The sequence below is a fragment of the Lycorma delicatula genome, chromosome 1 (genome assembly GCF_047948215.1).
Source record: "Lycorma delicatula isolate Av1 chromosome 1, ASM4794821v1, whole genome shotgun sequence".
NCBI lineage: Eukaryota > Metazoa > Arthropoda > Insecta > Hemiptera > Fulgoridae > Lycorma > Lycorma delicatula.
The window spans coordinates 205,596,813-205,618,962 of record NC_134455.1 but is presented as its reverse complement, the minus strand read 5'-3'; the positions used below and the strand labels follow the sequence as shown (position 1 = coordinate 205,618,962).

Below are 22,150 nucleotides of genomic sequence, written 5' to 3'. Positions count from 1 at the left end.
GAGGGCCAAACCTAATCCGCATGGTATGTACACAACCCCCGTGCAACCGCTCGGGCACACCTAACGGCGACAGGCTTAAGTGGTTTAGATGGTTTTAAGTTAACTTTACGCTTTGAGTAATATTTCCTAAAAAGATTACATTTGTTTATGTTTATTTTTATTCTATAAACACTATTAGAAATATCAGTTTCCTAGTGCTTCGAAAGTAATTACCTTTTGAATATTTCTTTATTATTTTAATTTATTTTATTAAATAAATTTTTAATTATAAATTATTTGTTAAAGATGATTGCATAACTTCTGAAATGGACATTTAGTTTTAGATTTCAAGTAAAATATGTTATGAATAGTTTTAGGGATTTTCTTGTTTTCCAATATATATATATATATTGGATATATTGGATACATATGTATAAAATGGAATAATTGTATCTATATAATTTTTTCCACATTTGTTTTGCCTGTCTCTTAGCATTTACAATCGGTACCTCACAGGGAACCATAAGTAGATTTGGACATGATAATCACGTGAAGAGAGATTCTTGACGAAACCCCTTACTAAAGCATACAAATGTTCAATACCTCATACATATGAAAAGCATTTGCACTAGTAGTCCAACTAAAGTTCAATACTTAACATCATAAAGAATACATCACTGGTAGAAAAGAATAAAAATAAAATCAATGTCATCAGTGCCATATATGAAAACAAAACTTTAGATAAAACAAATATTCGTCGGTAAAAAGAAATAGCTGTAATTCGTAGCCTATCAAAAGGACGTTCACTACACAGTGACAAGGTTGTCCTTGGTCCCAATACTAGGTTCCTTTTTCAGGTCGCTTCTCTTTTTACATTTTCCAAGTCCAGCCCAAGAAACCGTTTCACTTGCCTGATGTCATCGCTGTTGTCCAATAGATACACTGCAAGATAATTTACATGTTTTCCAACCTCTATTTGTATCGAGAGCCAATTTTTTGGATCGCTACGTAAGTAGAAGGTTATCCTAGATAATCAAGAATTTCTCCACCCCGAACAAACCACGGCGACTCTGTTATGGTCCTTATCTATTTATTCTGGAATCTTTGAATTATATCTATATTGCTATTGCTCTTCTTTCCCCATAGCTGGATTTCAAGTGTCAAGATACGTTTAAGGATAACTCTGTAGATCAATCAGACAACAATAACTTTGAGTTTCTATCTAGCAACCGGTTTAGTTCCCTAAACTCGATTTTAAGTTGTTTCCTCTTTTCTACTGTGTGATCTTTCCACGTCACGCAACGATCCAAGTATAAACCAAGGTACCATACCCGATCCGTGTGAGGGATGTAGATACCATTCATGTGGGCTTGTGGACATTTATCCCTTCTTATCATAAATCAGCACGGATCGACTTCTTTTGACGTCACTCGCATTTTCCAATTCGTCAGTCACGCGCTCGTCTAATTCTGATTAGTTTAGTAGAGGCTTGATTCGTATCTTCATCATGAACCGGATAGCCTTATTGACTGCAAACGATGCGGTAGTGATGTAATCCAGGAAGGTCTGATGTGAAAATTGGATTCAGAACAGGGTCTAGAACAGTGCCCTAAGGATCTCCCGACTTCGTGTCGATGAACTCAGATAGTTGCTGATTGAACTTAACCTAGGAAAAGCGCCATCTAGGTAACTCCGCAAGACTAAGTAGGATGGCTGAGGGAGGTTTTGTTTTAGCTTATACAGCAGACTAAGCAGCCATACCTTATGAAAGGCTTCCTGAACATCCAAAAACGCTGATAAGCAGTACTTCTTCTTCTCCAAGCACCTGGTTGTGATGGTAACAGCTCTATCAGCTGTTCTGTTCAGCGGTAGAGTACCGCAAAAATTGGTGATCTGGAATAACCTCCTATCGCTCCAAGATAGGCCACAGCCTCCGGAAAAACAGTTTTTCAAGCAACTTGGGTAGTATTGGTAGAAGACTTACAGACCTATAAGAAGTAATATCATGAGGAGGTTTATCTGGCTTCGCGACTATTACTATGTGGAAGATTCAGATGAGAATCACGTTGTTCGGATGATCGACTGAAAAGGTGTGTTATGTACCGGATGGTCTTGTATGGAAACATTATTGACATCTTATGAAATCAAACCAAAGCCTGAAACCTTTTTTAATGTCTTACGTTCCCTGATTACTCCTAGCACCTCCGATGTTAAAACAGCCTTAATTGGTATCCCTAGAGGAATGGGACTGTCTAGAAAATAAAGTATTTCATCTTCATTAGTACCTTACTTGTCTGTCAGTAGACCTTGCTCAGATGAGAAGCAAATTGGTTGGCCTTTTATGAGTCGTTCCTAGCTCATGTCTCAATTGAAGCTTTTTAGTTAGAAGGTAGCATAATACAATCGGCTACTAACAGATAATTTATTTTAAAAAAACTATTTCACGTAAGTTTAAATTTATTTCTGCGTATGCAAAAAAACGATAGTATTTGCATCTCATAAAAGAGAACTCTTTGCTAAAATGTCCATTCACTTTATTTAACAACTGATAGAAGGAAATTCAAATAGAACAATGTGTGAAGAATAAGGGCACTAAAGAATCATACAAAAAAGACAAATTGGCCACACAATTTATCCCTTTACTCAAAAACGTCTAGAGTAGAATCAAACTTTGTGAATTTCCTAAATAAAAACATTTTTATTATAGTTTAGTTAAATATACAAGTAAAGATGAGAGAAAATTATAGTTTTATGAATATTTATTTGAATGGAGTAAACTATGGATAATTATTAAAATTTGGTTCAAGAAAATGTAGAATATAGATTAATTAGACAAAATACATATACTTATGAAGAAATTAAGAGTATAATTTCTTTGTTATGCAAACTCTACGGCATAAAAAATATCTAATTCAATTTTTCTATGTTAGTATAAATTATTTTGTGTACGCACGCACACGTTTTGTTTGTATAATTTTTTATCAGTTTCGAAAATTTCAAATAAAAAATATTTTTTAATTACCTTTAAGTTCTTTGACGCAAATTTGATTCAATCGCTTTCTTTCCTACTTTTACTTTTTTTTATGCTAAGAGGTACTGCTTATTAAAGTCTCTTGTATGCTCTGATTTTAGAGCTCTATAAAAAAAATTGTTTTTTTTTTTTTTTTAATATAAAATGAATAAATGTAACATTTTTGTACCGTATAGGCGTATTTTACTTTTACTGGAACAAATACCTTAAGGAGAGTCCAAAGCACATATTTTAAAAATTAATAATCATAACTTTTTTCAAATTTCTCAAAACCGCTCTAAAACAAATTTTATTGCTTAATTGAAAGAGACATTCTACTACATCAGGAGAGTGAGAGTAGTCATCGTGAATGGAAACGTTATATATCCGATACATTAAAGATTCAACTTTTTTAAATTTTTATTAAGTGGCAGAAGGGAATCCTTTAATAAAAATTATCCACGAAATTTGTTTTAAGTAGAATGTTCTTTGATTTTTTGAGTTGAAACTTTTAAAAAAATGCATGTGCATACAAACATAAACATTGTAATTGGTTCAAACACTCCTGTAAGCATGCAGATCACAAAAAAGGGGAAAAAATATAAAGTAGGAATTTTGTTCGAAAATTTAGATCATTTGTAGAAAGATTTTGATAATTTATATTTTTTAGTTTTGTTTTATATTTTTTGTTAACTGCATTTTAGAAGACTAAATTGATAAAAAAAATCTATCTTGGTCAAACGGATAGTTTACCGTGTATATATCTATGTTTAAAAGTAGCGTAAATGTTAGTTCAGATGTAAGATAAACTCTTCCCGAAAATTTTGGTAAATAATATTCCTTGTTGCTTTACAAACTTAAAATAGAGACTTAAATAAAAGGAGATGGAAGATCTCCTTATTCTCCTATTTATTATTATTTTTTATAAGACTCCAATATTTAGAATAGATATTAATAAAAAGATAAAATCTAATTTAAATGGAAACAATTGTTATTAATTCTGTTGAATATTATTTTTATATTACCTACTTTTTTGTAAACCACGTGACTATTCAAATCGTTTACTACTCGGTAGAAGTAAGCATGGATTTTTTTATGGAATTGAACTGCTTAGATAGTCAAAAGGCTTTTACTTGGTCCTGGAAGCAGAATACCTTTTGAAAAAGAATCATTTATTTAGATTTAAATTTTTAACTGAAAATTGGAGTTAAAGACAGCCTTTCAATTCAGGGAAGTCTGATTCTTCTCGACTATGTAAGTCTTTAATGGTACACGGAAAGAAAATGCTGTTTAGAATGAATGGAATACTAGGAGCCGATGACACGCATACCGAGTTTTCACTATCAAATATAGAAAAATCTTTCAGTAAAAGAACCGATTGTATTCAGATTTTGTTGAATGATACTCGTATGCAGGAGGATAGAGGACTGTAGTTTCAGATACCATTAGCGCGTAAAGTAGAACTATATTTCAGTAGTAAAAGTAGTTTAAAATAAACTATCGCAAATTTTCAATTTTTGTTTATTGAACGAAGCTTGATGTTGAAAGAGAATCCTTATCGCGAAAACATTAGGTTTTGTAGTAATTCATTGAAGAAAATACTTTATAATAAATTAAGACATCGATTTTGTAATGATGGTTTTTACTATATTTTTATAAACATTCATATACATTCATATTCATATACACGTTGATATACTGATTAAAAAAAACTGAAGTCTAAAACATAATGCGCACGTAATCAGTAAAAAATGAAAATTCATAAACTGGATTATTTCATTAAATAAAAACTAGTCGGTCACAAAAGTTAATTACATATTTCGGTAAATAGATTTGTTAGCTGTGTGTAGATTGTCAATTATAAAATAAAAACAGACCTAGGAACCGATTCCATAACATTAAAAATGAACATATTTTATAACGATTTACTAATATTAAAAATTAAAGGGTCTTACTTTTTGTTCTATTAAAAAACACAGTTAATAAACAGCTTATAAACTTGGATATTACTCGTGCAACAATTATAGCTATAAATATCCTCATCAATAAATTCTGGCCTAGTTTATCATATTCGCCATTCTTATCATCCATCATGCCATCAAGATCAATCATCATGTAATTTCTTATTTCATCACTCTATAATATTAATATTATTTAAAATGTTCTTCTAAATTACTATATTTCATATCGTTGTTTATTATTATTATTATTATTTTTTTTTTTTTTTATCTGATATTTTACGGGCATCGATTGCTAAGGTCATTAGCCCTCGTCACAATCTTTAAAAGAAATTACTATCACCATCTGGATCGTCATATGTAAGGGTGTAAAGGGCCCTTACATTTTATTTAAAAGCACAAAATCATTTAAGACATAAAAAAAAAACAAGGACAATCACAAACACTTACGGGGTGTAAAGGGCCCCGATATTAAAATTTGAGATAAGGTTCTCAAAAGACCATGAAATTAAAATTAAAATTAAACTTATCAATACCATTTCTTTCTTATATATATATATATATATATATATATATATATATATATAAACTACCGCGTAGAGTATCTTTTATCACAGCTTTAAACTTTCATTTTATAGAAGAAGTCCAAGAAGATTTTAAGAAGTCCACTGGCGTGTAAAAATGCAACTATATTTTCTTCATTTCCATTATCCAGATCAGCTCTTATATTATTTGTAAGACGGAACCTCTTTCTGAGGTCCTCATATATGGTACACTCTTCTATTAGATGCTTGATTGTTAGTGTTTTATTACAAACACCGCACATTGGTCTCACTTCGCCGGTTAACATATATAATTTTGTTAATCGCGTGTGACCGATTCTAAGTCTGGTCACCGCTACTTGTTCACGGCGAGTCAACTTCAAGTCGCTTTTCCATTTATAAGGAGAAGTTTTAACTGAGTTTAATTTTGTATTTAAACTCCTCCATTCAGCGTTCCACTTATTTCTTACTATGTTTGTTAGACGGTTTTTAACATCTGCCACTCTTACAGGAAATGCATCCAAATCATCGCAGACTGTTGCCTTTCTGGCAGCTTCGTCCGCGATTTCATTACCTGTAATACCAGCATGCCCCGGAGTCCATACAAATACGCATCGCTGTCCTCGATGTTTTAGAACGTATAAAATGGACAGGATGTTTGCAATTAGGACATCCTTAATGTTCTTGTTCCGAATTACGACAAGTGCACTTAATGAATCGGAACATATTAGCACTCTCTCTTCGCAATAGTGTTCAGTGTAACGAAGAGCTTGCTGAATTGCAGTGAGTTCTGCCGTGTAGATACTGGCCACATCTGGCAGTTTCAAAAAGTGGGCTTCTTCATTTACATATATTGAGCATCCAACACCATGTTCGGTTTTAGAACCGTCAGTATAAATTCTAATATGTTCTTCGTAACTACTGACGGTTGCCAAAAATTCCTGTTGGATGATCACTGCTGGTTTCTTTTTTATTTCTCCTTGAGAGAGATCTAAATTTGTGTTTACCGCTGGCAAGAGCCATGGCGGTATTTCTCTAGTAGAAATTGACAATGTATCTGGAATGGCAATTTCATATTTACTTCTTAATTCGTGGTACCTAATTCCGGCTGGTCTGGAATAGGTAGCACGACGTTCGTATAATGCAGCCATAGGAAGGTTGTTAAAAAGTTTATTATTTATATGGGCAGGATAAGCCCATATATTTGCTGCATATCTTAACAAGAGGATCTCTCTTCTATAATGTAGTGGCATTATTCCGGCTTCAGACATCAGACTAACCGCCGGACTTGTGCGGAAAGCGCCTGTTGCGTATCTTATTCCGCTATTATGAACTACGTCTAACTTTTTTAAATGCGACTTTCTAGCCGATGAATATACGATACATCCGTAGTCTAGTTTAGACTGAACCAATGCTTTATACAATCTCAATAACGTCTCTTTGTCTGACCCCAATTTAAGTTCGATAAACATTTTATAATGTTTAGGGCTCTTTTGCATCTATCACTCAAGTCCTGTATATGTAATCCCCATGTAAGGGATTTATCCAATACTAATCCTAAATATCTTACATTGTCTTTATATTGTATTGGATTATCATCAATTGTCAACGCAGGACTTTGATGAGGAATTCTCTTCCTACAAAAGTGTACACAGCACGTTTTTTCTGGTGAGAATTGGAATCCGTTATTCTTTGCAACTTCATTTAGAGCATTGATCGCTCGTTGCAATTTGTACCTCACCATAGCAGTCTTGTTGCTGGCATACACAATTGCCAGATCATCAACATAGACGCTTTTGCTGATTTCCGCTGGAATGGCTAATATCAATTTATTAATGGCAATGGTAAACAAGGTACCGCTCAACGGCAAACCTTGTGGTATGCCATTTTCCAATTTCTTACAGATGAATATTCGCTACTGACTTGTACTTGGAAAGTACGGTCATTCATATAGTTGCTCAGTAAGACTGGCAGGTTGCCACGAATGCTCCAGATACATGAATGTATCTGGAGCATTATACCATGACGCCAGGTCATATCGAAAGCCTTCTGAAGATCAAAGAAGACTCCGACACAATGTTTCCTTTTAATGAAGCTGTTATATATAACGTCCTCTAAGCTGATCATTTGATCAGTGGTAGAATGGTATTGCCGGAAACCTGCTTGATACGGTGATATCTGGATACTGGATCTTAGCATTCCTGGCGAACCAAGGCCCGTGGGTTATGTTCCGTAGAAGTTTGTTCTGAAACCGTTGAATGACCTCCACGTTGCTTTTACTGGCGGTTCCCCAGAGTTCATCCCGTACGTTCATATAGGTTTCAAAAAATCCTTGTAAAGCAGAATCTTGTTGGACAAAGAAAGTTGAGATCTCTCACCCAACACCCAGTATATCTTCTTAAGCTTAATTTCAGGCATCTACCTCTTCTTCCTATTATGATTCCTCCACGTCAAACGGCGATCAAGATAAAAGCCCAGGTACCGTACCGTACTGAGTTGAGGTATTCTAAGACCGTATAACCAACCCGCAGGCCAATGTTTCCTCCTCAACGTGAACGTCACGTGGCTGGACCTCGCCAGATTAACCTTTATCCTCCGTGTACTCAAACAAACGCTGATGGCATCCATTGCAGATTGCAATTTCTCCGGGGCAGTAGCCGGGCTATCATCAACCGCTAAGATCGCCGTGTCAACTGCGTACTACGCAGCCGTGACATTGGCAGGAAGAGGCAGGTCAGAAGTGTAGTTCAGGAACATAACCGGCCCCAGAACTGAGCCCTGCTAAATCCCCGAGTTATTATCAAAAAACGTTGACATCTCTTGATTGTAATAAACGCGCGAGAAGCGACCATCTATATAGCTGCGAAAAATTAGAAAGTACGGTTGTGGTAGGCACAATTTCGATTGGAAAAGTAGATCTGGTATTCAAACTTTGTCAAATACCTGCTCTATGTTCAAAAAGGCCGCCAAACAGTACTGTTTCTCTTCCAGACACCTGACGACAACAATAATCCCATGGGCTTCTTCCATGATCGAGTGACCACTCCTAAAACCGAATTGATAATCGAGTATCACTCCTTCACCTTCCAACACTGGCCACAATCTGCGCAAGAAGAGCTTCTCAAAGATCTTGGATAAAACCGGTAGCAGGCTTACCCATCAGCCGTCTTCAACGGCGGGAAAGAGATTAGCGGCCATTTGAATTTCCTTGTCACACTCCACAAAGAATGATCTTCCCTCCTCAGAGGAGATAAAACTTCAACATACTCTTTGAACGACTCATTCTTGTGCACATGCAGTAGGACTTTCAATCTCCGAGCAGCCCTGTTCATCGACGTCTGTCCTCAGGCCTCCCGAACCGCTGCCACCTCCTTCTAAACGCTTTCTTTGTTTTAACCAAGTCCATAACCTCCCTGGGGTAGTCCGTACCTCGTTGTTTTCCGTCCACCTCCAACGGAGTAAAGCGCCACGCCCCCTCATGCATGATAGCGGTCAGGTACCTGGTAGCTATGTCCCTGTCATCAGCGCACGTCAGCGCCTCATCGAAATGTAGCTTCTCCTCAATCCAACTATTATATGACTCCGAGTCCGTCTGAATGTTGTGAAGAAGCAATGACCCTTTCTTCCTCACGACCATCATACTAACCGTCAGAAGAACAGGCGAATGATCCGACGTAGAGTCATAGTTGTTTTTCACGTCGATATATAAAGGCGAAACCCTCCGAACTGACATAAAAATTCAACAAGTTATGAATCTTCCTTGGATCCGAAGACCAGTAGGTAGGTTGAAGCACAGAGATAACGTGTAGCTGCATTCTACCAACAGACACCTTTAGGGATCTTCCACGTGTAGTCGTAAGCCGAGATCCCTAGAATACGTTTTCGCGTTCCACCTCCCGCAATGAACTGGCACCCAAGCATGCCAAAGTACTCAGAAAACATGTCACTGGTTATAACGTGACGAGGGGGACAATAGATTTCTGATAGTTTCAGAGGCCCTAACCAGTCCAAGATCTCAATTGAGGTCGCCTGAATGTGGGCGATGCTGAACGTAGGTAACTGATTGTGTCGTAACCCATTTCTTACAACAATCCCAGTACCCTTCCATCAATTATACCCTTCCATCTTCTTATAGACGCTGAAACCTTTAAAATTTGCATGATGATCCTCATGGCATAAAGCACAAATCGCCAGTGTGCTCCTATCAACCTTCTGTCAATCGGCGGTTATGTGTCCCCCTGCAGACATCACATAGCAATACGTCCTCATGCAATTATTTTTAGTGTGACCGTACTGTTGACACCTCATACACTGCACCAGCCCTGGAGTTCTCTTTGGTGTTTCAAACCTAAGGCATTAGTTTGCCACGTACTTTATCCCGAACACCTCCTTATTATTATTATTATCCTTAGGTTCCAGATTTACGAAAAAGGTTGCCAACGGCTACTCCGTTACTCGGTGTCGAGCGTTTACGATCGACACCGAGTACCACAAGGTACTCGGTGTTTTCACGAACAACACGAATTTTTTTTTTTTTATCTCTCCATATCCTTCGATAGCAGCATAAGTGGTTTACTGTTTATTATTCTCACGGTGTATTCCGCCTTGTTTACCATCGATTGCAACAACTCATACAGCTTCGTGATATCAGAATTACAAAACAACACTATCGGAGGAGGCTTAACCTTTTCCTTTTGTGGAGCAGCACTATCAATCTCCTCCACCGGCAAACCATCGAATCCGTTCGAGAGGGTATGTCAATCCCAACAGTCGTGTCAGCTACCGGCAACGTAAGTAAAGCTATCGGCGCCGTTTACTATAGCGGAGGGACCGGAATGGAGTCCGTAATATCAGAGTCACTGCTATTATCCGAAGAATCACTCATATTTTCAACGATCTCATTCACTGTTAATTTTCACCGCGACGACTTCCGTGGATCCCGTATGGAGTAATTGAATTGGCCCTTTTTCTATTCACCAGCGAGTTGTTGTTTACAGCCTCGAAGCTACCGTCCAGTAAGTGGTTGCTATGGTTGTTACTCAAACACAGCTGAAAATAAAAATTAAAATAATTGACTCTAAAGAGGAGCGACTTATAGATATATAAACAGCTGATCATTCCTACCAAAATTTGACAACAAAATTTACCTATAAAAAAGTTACGTAATTCATATTTGAAACTAATTAAGATACGTAATTTTTAACCGTTCTCTATTCTAACAATTTATCTTCTTTTTCAGAAATTTGCTTGTCTTTGCCATTTTTTTTAATCATCGGGAAAATAGCTGAAAGTTAAAAGAAAGTTTTTCTTGAAAGTTAGCAAAATCTAGATCGGTGTATAGAATTTTAATATAAACCTACGTATTTTAATTATTCTGCCTGGTTGTGTGTGTGTGTGTGTGTATATATATATATATATATATATGATTCAGATTTTAATTGCTTGTTAAATGCAAAATTATTTGCATACTACAACTGTGAGATAGGAAATAAGTATGGTATCCTTCTATAGGGCCTCAAAAATTTTAATATACATTTTGTAGAACGACAGAGAATTCCAAATCAATCAAATAACGGGTGGATTTTGTGTTAGTGAATGAAGGTTTTTCATATATGCATCGCCGCTTTGTTTTCAGTTGATCACATAACTAACCTGTAAATTAAAGCAGCCGTGGTGTCAGGTTGCTAAAATATATATTTGTTTGTGTATTTTCTCTATCGATTCAAATTTAGTTGGTTGCAGTGTTGTAACATTACAGCCGAATAAATTAAAATTTTTTTCTCTATCGATTCAAATTTAGTTGGCTGCAGTGTTGTAACATAACAGCCGACTAAATTACAACTAATTTCCAACTATCAGTTACAGCTGATAGTAACAGAAGCAGGAACTAGAGATGAATTTGTTCAATTGTTTTTCAAACATGACCTGAAACTCCATAAATTCTTTTTAAATCTACTAGGCTGCAGCATTCCATTATTTATATTATTCTAATTTTACCGCTTTTGCTCCTGCTGACTTAAGAACTTCGTATATTTTGTTTTAATCTCGACAGAAAAGAATATATTAATTTATTACTTTGTACAAAGTATTCTGCTTTTTCTTTGGTAAAGGATCTGAGGTACAGGAGTGATCAATCATAGTTGCGTTCCCTGGAAATGGTGTTAACAAATAAATATTCGGATCAGGATACGATAGCTTTCACAAATCACGTCAGAAATAATATCTCTTCGTATACAGTCTGTGAAAAATGCCTTTTAAACATATTACTTTTATTTATTTACCACAAAATAATGAAAATAAATTACAGTAACCTAACGTTTCATTAATTTGTAGGTCACAAAAATAATGTTACGCAGTTACAACAAAGTAATCGAGAGAATATTGCCTTTAAAGCCAGATTATTTATAATGACATCGGCGAGAAAAAATCACATAACAACTTAAAAAAATACTTTATTTATTTTTCACGTGTTGTTAGAAATAGGTAGTATAATATATATACTACCTATTTCTAAATATATTTTTGTACTGCAATGAATGAAAACTATTTTCTTTTATATCTTAACAGTCAGTTTCAGGTAGATGAATTCGTTTTTTCCGTGATTTCGTTTTATTTAGTGTCTAAATAAAACTGTAATAATGAAAATAATTATGAAAAATAAACATTTCAATTAAAAAAACAGGATATTTTAAAAGTGCGGAGATAAATTTCTTATTTATCTTATTAAGTCGGATAATAAAATTTCTTTATTTAGCTTATTAAGCGCGGTATTTGATACCGAATACCCAGTAGAGAAAATGAAAGCTATAAAAAGTCATTCTGATATTTTTGACAAAAATCTTTCTGGGCAGTGGATTATGCACATAAAATTTCCAACATATTCGGTGGAAGCGCGAATGTTATTTAGAAGTAGGTATACTGGAAGAAGTCATGGTGACTCTAGAACGTTTTAATCTTTAGCTCTTCTGAACTTCAAAATTTTATTTTTTATGTCGAAAATCCCAAAAGTTAAGTTTAATCTACAATATTTTCTCTTTTAAGATCGCTGTTGTTTTAACATAAATAAAGTCTAGAAAGAGAAGATATCTAGTGAGTTTTACTCTATCTAGAAAATATATATTTTCCATCCCGTAAGTACTACAATTTCATTAATTAGTATATATATATATATATATATATATGCGTGTGTGTGTGTGTGTGTGTGTGTGTGTGTGTGTGTGTGTGTGTGTGTGTGTGTGTGTGTACGTTAATATTTTTGTATTAATTAATTTTATTTTGTTAATATTAGATAAGCACTAAGTAAGATATTTTTCTTTTAACTTTTTGAATAATGTACGATTTATTTAATTTGCATAAAATTCAGCGTTAAGTTCAAACAACTGACATTTTCTCAATAAATTTTATAGAATGTAAGCCTAATTTTTCACTGCAGTTGTTAACAAGAAATTTCTGTCAGCCGTTCAGATTTTTCAATGCTTGCAATATAATACGCTCATTAAATGAAATAAAATAAAAAGAACTAAAAAGCAATGTTCACCGTGATTACCACAAGAATAAAATTAAAAAAAGAGATAGCGTTATTATAACACTATCGTTGATAATAAAATAAAAGGGACGCGCTTAATTTTGATATAAAATAGAATCTCGAACTAGGTCATGGCTTTTAAGGCCAAATTTCTTCTGAGATTTCCCATCGGTCTTTCACATAGGAAACGAAATTGACCTGCCGATATCGATAGAAAACGTTATTACTTTGTACGGTATGAATGTCGGGCACGTTGTAAAACGCGAAATGTTCGCTTGATTTATTTAGATTCATGTATCACTGTTTAAAATTTACGTGCGTGCAAACGGCAATTTCATTTAAAAATCACGCTACGGAAAAATATATCTTTTATCCTTATGCATACGTTCAGATAAATCCACAAACGACTTTGTGTAACCGTATGATGTGATCTCTGAATAACAGTTATTTTGTTATTCGACAAAATTATTCATTGTATATAAAGTAATTTCAATTAAAAATTTATTTTTCTGTTATTAATAATTTATTATTCTTATCCGGATGGTATCTAAAACAAAAATCTTTAATATTTGATACGTAAATTATATCACTTCTTTATCAAGACTGTTATTTGCAAAAAAAAAAAAATTAAGTAATGTTACTGGCGTACCAATAGCATTATTTAACGTTATTTTTTCATCATTTTTAATATGGTACTTTCTACTTCGAAAATTTTTTAATTTCCACTTTCATACGGTACGCTTTGAAGTTATATTAACTACTCGTGCAATAAACGTATACTGATACGCATACTTTTAGCTCAAAGATTTATGTAACGATTACATTATTCATTTAGGTGAAAGTAGGTACTCAACGTTATTATTTGTGTTTTTTCTTTTTTGTTTCAGGTAAGTGACGAATACTTGAAAACTTCTTGTACAGAAAAAACAGTACCGGTGAGAATAAAGTTTTTATAAAAATGAATAAGTAGATTTCGGTAATTTTACGATAATTTATATCACACTCTATTTGTGTTTAGATAGTATTCCTTCTCCTCCTCCATAGCTCTGTGTAAGATGTAGACCATACGAATGTAAAGACTTAGTCTTTTTATATACAGTGTGCGCAAGCGCAAGCGGCTTTCAAAAATATTTAGAGCATTTGGTTTCATTACCACAATAGTATATCATCCTGTACAAAATAGGTATGAAAGAAATAATTGTTTAAATAACAGTATTTTTACGTTTCCTGTTGTTTTTCTTTAATTTATAATTTTTATTTATTTTTTTTTTACCTAGTTTTAACATACATTTTTCCACGTTTTGTAAAATAAAAGCAAAATCATAATTATTGTGTTACGAGTATAATAAAATTATTCCCACACCGTTTCATACTTTTATTTTTCTAATTCATTTTCAACTTTCGTTCTTTAGATGTAAATATCTAATCCATTTTTTAAATTCTTTCAATACAAATTTTGTTTTATTTAGCTGTTGAACACTGTAATTAACATCTTAATCTTTTCTTTCTATCAAGGAGGTTATCGAAGCTTAACGTTCAAACATTTCAACGATTTGAAATTGCCATCGCCACAAACATTTAACGTATAAAGGATTTGGTTAACTTCTTTATAAGGCCTTTGACAAGGTCTGGCTGTCTAGTCTGTTCTATAAGCCGAAATGCAGCTTCCTCAATCTTTCTACCTGGTTTTGCGTAACTCCCTCGACAGGTGTTTTACACTGGTAAGATTCAACTAAGAGTTATCAGGATTCTTTGGCATTAGGTCAGGGGTTCTACTTGGCTCCGTCTTAGGATCAGTCATGTACTCGATTTTCACTGTAACTCCAGACCGTGTCACCGTTGCCTCGTTTGCCGATACAGAAATCCTTGCTGTTGAAGAAAACCGACAATTAGCCTCAGAAACGCTCCAGTCGGTATTATTAGACTTGATGGGCGAACAGTTAACAAAATGGAGAATAAAGTTGAATCAGAATAAGTGTCGTCATATTACGTTTGAGGTGAGAAGAAGTGAGTGTCTCGGGTTCCACCTAGACAGTATCTTCATCCCGCACTAGCTCCACCTTCATCGTCGTCGACCAAGTAGTACCACGTGAGAAAAAAAGGAAACAGTTAAACAAGAGGTATAAGAAGCTTTTTCGGTTGTTAGGCAGGAATTTACAATTGTCGCTGTCCAACGAACTTTTAATATACAAGTTAATTGTAAAATCGATTTGGGTATATGGCATGGAACTATGGGATACGACGAGCAAGAGGATCGTTGAGATTATGCAACGTTTCCATAATACGTTGGGAGAGATCCACGGCAGATACCGTGGTTTGCACAGAACGAAGAAATTCACAAAATCTTCGCAGAGGTCGAACGATTCGGTACAAAATAAAGACAGCGGTTAGATAATCATGTGGACTTTCTAGCAGTTAATTTACTAGATAACAGTCCGATGACTATTATGTGAGGATGTCTGCTGACTCAAGTCCTACATGGTGAACTTAAGGAAATATGAGTAACTCTGAAGCCGATTCAGTACTATATATGTGATGAGCATCTTTCTATGTTTTGATAAGGAACCTAGCCTCTTTCTATTTGTCTCCATGAGCTTGTTACATTACTGTTTGTTTGTCTATGTCTACTTTTTTTCATTCGACCGCTGTGAACTGATGTACTTATGTAATCTTATTCTGGAAGGATTTTTTTTTTTAAGTATTAACTTTATATATGCATGTACTTTATTATATATTTTTTGTATATGTACGTTTTATTGAGGGTGTTCATTGGAAACCCCTCATCATATGTTTTTTATAATACAATTTACTTACGGTTCCTTACTCAAAAAAGATTTTAAGTAAACAAATTTAAAGCAAAAAAAATATGTTTATTAATTTGCTTGTTTTAGTCATCTCTTCAATGTCCTAATGCGTCGTTTAACTTAATTTTGGAAAAATTAAAACAATGTATTTGTAAAAACAATTTCTTATCAGTAAAATATTATATTATATATTTTATATATAATATAATATATAAATTTTATATTAAAAAATATGTGTAAAACAATTCAATCTAATTAGATAGATATTAGGAAATTGATATATTCAGGCGACATTATTAATGAAATAATAATTAAAATTATAATCATCATCTTAATAGACCGTGAATAATAGTAGGACACTTCAGGCTATTTTAAAATTGCTTGAAGTGTTTATTGATGTATGAGAAAAGGGTGATAATAATTACAAAGAAGGAATGTTTGAAATGAGTAACATTAATGGCATTAACTAAGATATATTTTAAAAACGTGCATATATTTTACACCAAATATTTCTGTAAATTAAATGCTTTCTATAAGAAAAAATTGTTTAATGAAGAATGTTAATAAAAAAAAAGAAATTACCTTAAAAGAACAAAAATATCTACACCAAACTGTGTTTGCGTTAGTATTTTAATTATTTTTTGAAGGATTTAAAGGAAATTAAATTTTTGTTGAAACTACGAAATAAAATTTTAAATAAAATATAAAAATATTTTTATAATAAAATACGTTTCTCTTATAAGACGGGTTAGTTTTAAGAATTGTGTGCAAAAATTTGTTTTCCAAGTGAAATAAAATTTACATCAAAGGATTTATATGTAATTATTAAATAATAGCGGTACTAAATAATTGTGCAGTTGCTCATGAAAATAGTTTAATATCTAATTGCAATATTTAACATCACCATTGTTTCGTTGATGGTTACTATAATAATAATATGGTTACGATAATAGTGGTAATATAATAATAATATTTACAACTGTAGTTGAAGCACAGATGTTATGGTTAAATTGCAGCAATTTCAGGTAAATTACATGTACAAAGCTAAAATCAACTCCGTATGTTTTACATTTATATCGACATTCACAAACATGGTTTTTGCTTAATATTTCGCTAAAAATGTATTTGTCGACAATAATCCTTAAAAAATATGCATCTATTCTTTTAATAAATGTTTAAATTAACCGTGATATGACTTTTGTATTTTTATCAGTTTTGGGCAGTTATAAAGAAAAACAAATTTTATTTTTATTTTTCTTCGGATAAATACATCATCTAGGTATGAATATGACTATTGACAGCAACACCAAGATTGGAAAGTAATGTTTGCATAGTTCATTGACTAACGTTTTCGTTATTTATTATTGTGTTATACAACAAAATATTATTAGATGTGTGAGTAGCACTGAATAGTTGATTTTTACGCACTGCAGAACAATAAATTCAAGGTCAGCACGAAAATGTTAATTCAGCTTAGTGCTATCATAAGTCGTTTGATAAAATTAAGATGTAAGAAACCGATAAAAAACCTCATACGAAAAGACGTAAGACATAGATTTTTTTTAATGTTTTAATTTACCATAATTTTTTCGTTGAGCAACAAATAGCAGTGTTGACTAGTTATACTTTGATTAAGATGGTTTCCATTTGGGCCACTCTAATACTTTTATAATGAGTTTTGCCTTTATAACTGTTACCATAAATCTCTAAGATGTAAATGTTTCAGCATTGTTAGTTCTTTTCCTCGATTTCTTTATGAATATGTTTTCAAACTTATGGATTTGTTCTACAATAATATACCAGGGTTGAATCCAAATCGGTAGTAAGGAATAAGGTTTGAGTCATTTACTACAGTTTTTAATCGTTTCAGTTACAGTTTTTCTAATATTACTTAAGGAATGGACGGTAAGCCTAAATGAAAAGATTACTTATCTAAAAATTTATGAAAGAATTTGAGCCTTTCAAGACAGAAGGGGTATTTCAATCTCATATTTTATACAGCAGTAAATAATTACAAAGTTTCTTCATTATTTTCCCTTTGATAGGATAGAACCCGGATAGATGTCTTCTTTTGATTTAAATCGTTTCTAATAATGTTCTTAATTTCTGATGATTAAGACATTTTAATCGTAGCTATTTGAGTATAGATAACTAATATAATCGGTGGCTTCAGTTATATTGATGGAAATATTTATCACCATCTCAAATGTAAATGGAATAAATACTCCACGAAATTTTTCTGCTTAGCTTCACTTTTCACACGGTTTCTTTTCGCCTATCCTCTTAGGATTTTTGAGTATGGAATCAATTTTTTATCACTATATTTTTCAAGAATTTTAAAGAAAGATCGTTGTTATCGTTTGGGGATAAGATTTCTAAATTGGTAAATTACCAATATCATTTTAGTTTCTAATAGATTCATTAACAGTATTTTGCAACATTCTTTAAGATTTCTGAATCGCATTATTGTAAACTACCCAAATGATAGTTCGGAATCTCTAATATTTTGTCAATTCCGACCAATATTTTTGAAGCTTCTTAACGCTGGGTTAGGGATGGGTAGTCAACTGATAAAAAACTAGCGTTACGCGCTAGCTGAAAAAATGTAAGTGTTTATTTACATTGGTCTCGAAAAAAATAACTGGGAAACAACCAGATGAGGTTGTTTGCAGATTCCGATATATTTTTTATCAGAGAAAGTAGAAGATCTAAGAGACGGGTCATTTTCCATCCGTCAATATACGGACTCTTCTTCTTTATTAATATGGTAAGCATTTCAATACTATTTACAACGCTTCAATTCTTACAGAACTAATTTCTCGTATTCTTATTCAATTAATAATTCAAACATGAGATGTTTCTAAAAATATGTCCCTTATTTTCACATCTGTACGTCTATCTGTATGCTTCTGTTTAAGCTGAATCATACAAAATTACTACAAGCATTACTTCACGCTAGAACCAAAACAGTTCTTTCTTCATGGAAACCATGTTCTTACTACTAAATGTTGTAAATTATTGGTTAGAATTAATATTTATGATGTATAATTATCTATTCCTGAATAAAATAACGGAAGATAAAAAAAAAAAAAATTATATTTTCTTGAAATGTATAGATTGTTCTAGCAAACCATTGTTACGCCTTTACTGCCAGTATGATGTAGGATTAACAGGCAGTATGAAATTTTCTAACAAGCGAGTTTTTATTAACGCTGAAATCATCAGTAAAAACATAACTGTTTCAGTTGCACACAGAATATTGTTAAATCATAACAAATTGACTAATTTCCTAAGTACAAGATGATATTTTTATAAATCTTAGGATCTTTTAAACCGACTCGATTGGGGCAATATTATTAGCTTTCTCAACCGATTGATTTGGCAATAAAAAAATAGTTACAGAAGATAAGAATTATTTGCAAGCATAGGATGGCTAAATTGAAATGGGTAGCTAGAAATTAAACAGAGTGTAATAGCACAAGGACCTAAGAAATCTGCATTGCTTTTTCAATTTATAGTAAAAACGAAAAAATATTTTGTAAGCCGAATAACAGTAAGAAAACAAAATACATTATAATTACATTTACTAACACTTAATGCTTACTAATTTATTAATTTATAATTGCTTTTGCTAAGGGAAAAATTATACCGTACACGAAGCCTTATACGCTATTTGTAAGACTCATATTTTTTATGTAAAACTAGCATCAAACAAGGATGATAACAGCAATACGATAGGAAGTTGAATATTAAGTCAAAAAAAGCATAGTACACAAAATATTTCGGAATATTTTTATTTAAACGTTAAACTCCAAAGGTTAGATGAGCTAAGAAAGATGTTAAAAGCACAGCTTATTCCCAGAAGTTTTCCTTGTAGAAACGAAAAACTACTCATACCGAACATAAATTTAGGGATTAGAATCAGTTCTTTGTTGAGCAAAGTGCTGCGTGATAGAAAAGAATAGATAGAGAAAACCCAATAAAAAAATGATAGAAGCTTGTGAAAGAAATATAGTTATGTATGATAATCTAATAACTAGGCCTGACGTATAGTTTGAAGTGAATAGATTTTAAAGGGTAACTTTGTATACAGAAGAGATTTTTTCAAATAAAGAAAGAAAAAATGTTTTAAATTTTCGTATAAAATGAAACTAGTTACTTAAAATATCTTACTGCATCAGGATTATATTTGATAACAAAACCCATGGAAGAGGAACCGTGAAGGAAAATAAACATTAGAATTTCTACAAAAAAAAAAAAATGGCTGCAGTGTATAGTTAATAATAATTATATCTATTGGTTATTAGATTAATTGTTAATTAATTGATTAATTGTTAATTATTAGATTGATGAAGCAATTAAACACGTAAAAGGAAATTAAAATTTAGTAATAGTTGGAGATTGGAATGCAAGCATTGGAAAAGACAAGGAAGGAAATATGGTGGGTGAATACGGGCTGGGCAAAAGGAATGAAAGAGGGGATCGACTTATAGAGTTTTGCACGAAGTATAATTTAGTAATTGCCAACACCCAATTTAAAAATCATAATAGAAGAATATACACTTGGAAAAAGCCAGGCGATACTGCAAGGTATTAGATAGATTATATCATGGTTAAGCAAAGATTTAGAAATCAACTCGTTGACTGCAAAATTTACCCTGGAGCAGACATTGATAGCGACCATAATTTGGTGATAATGAAATGTAGATTGGGGTTTAAAAACCTGGTGTCAGATGAATCGGTGGAATTTAGAGAAGCTTGAGGAAGAGGTAAAGAAGATTTTTGAGGAGGACATCGCAAGAGGTCTGAGTAAAAAAGATAAGGTAGAAAATGTAGAAGAAGAATGGGAGAATGCTAAAAAGGAAATTCTTAAATCAGCAGAAGCAAACTTAGGCGGAATAAAGAGAACTGGTAGAAAACCTTGGGTTTCAGACGATATATTGATGGATGAACGTAGAAAATATAAGAATGCTACTGATGAAGAAAGTAAAAGGAACTATCGGCAATTAAGAAATGCTATAAACAGGAAGTGCAAACTGGCGAAAGAAGAGTGGATTAAAGAAAAGTGTTCAGAAGTGGAAAGAGAAATGAACATTCGTAAAATAGACGGAGCATACAGGAAAGTTAAGGAAAATTTTGGAGTACATAAATTAAAATCTAATAATGTGTTAAACAAAGATGGTACACCAATGTATAATACGAAAGGTAAAGTCGATAGATGGGTGGAATATATTGAAGAGTTATACGGAGGAAATGAATTAGAAAATGGTGTTATAGAGGAAGAAGAGGAAGTTGAGGAGGATGAAATGGGAGAAACAATACTGAGATCTGAATTTAAGAGAGCATTAAAAGATTTAAATGGCAGAAAGGCTCCTCGAATAGACGGAATACCTGTAGAATTACTGCGCAGTGCAGGTGAGGAAGCGATTGACAGATTATACAAACTGGTATGTAATATTTATGAAAAAGGGGAATTTCCGTCAGACTTCAAAAAAAGTGTTATAGTAATGATACCAAAGAAAGCAGGGGCAGATAAATGTGAAGAATACCGAACAATTAGTTTAGCTAGTCATGCATCAAAAATCTTAACTAGAATTCTATACAGAAGAATTGAGAGGAGAGTGGAAGAAGTGTTAGGAGAAGACCAATTTGGTTTCAGGAAAAGTATAGGGACAAGGGAAGCAATTTTAGGCCTCAGATTAATAGTAGAAGGAAGATTAAAGTATGTAAAATTAAATTATGTAAAACAAATTGTTAGGGATGTAGGATGTAGAGGGTATACTGAAATGAAACGACTAGCACTAGATAGGGAATCTTAGAGATTCCCTAGAATCTTAGAGAGCTGCATCAAACCAGTCAAATGACTGAAGACAAAAAACAAAAAATCTATTGTTAAGTCTAAAATGGTAAAAGAAATATCTTAGACTAAAAAACATGGTCAACAACACGAAATGTGAATTTAACTGTCACTCACCTGATCTTTGTTGTTGAGTGTTAGCCTGTGTACCTTTCATGCAGGAGGTTCTTTGTTTGAAATCTAAATCAGACAAGGCATTTTTCACTACGCTACAAAATTAATCATACTTATAATAAAAAATAAAGTGATTAAAATCGGAAAAGACCGTGGTTACTTCTAAATAAATATATTTCAAAATTATTAACGTTATAGTACCGCAAATTATAAAAGGGATTACTTTAAACCTATTTTTATTTAAATAAAAATTATTACACAACAATATTTAATAAAAATTATTACACAACAATATTTTATTGTCTTTCGTTTCCTACGAAAGTCTTTCTCATAACTGCGAGTTATAAGTTAAGCACCTAAA

At 33.0% G+C, this 22,150-nt stretch overlaps 2 protein-coding genes across 4 annotated transcripts in view; both read left to right on the top strand.

Annotated features, from left to right (window-relative positions):
* LOC142318519 (uncharacterized) overlaps positions 1-13,970 on the top strand; it is a 33,451-nt gene extending 19,481 nt beyond the window's left edge. The window contains exon 2 of the mRNA XM_075355083.1: positions 13,902-13,970. Within this exon, the coding sequence (XP_075211198.1) occupies positions 13,902-13,970 (69 nt within the window). The remainder of the gene's footprint in view (positions 1-13,901) is intronic.
* unc-13 overlaps positions 1-22,150 on the top strand; it is a 915,368-nt gene that overhangs the window by 484,791 nt on the left and 408,427 nt on the right. The gene's annotated exons all lie outside the window — the stretch shown is intronic.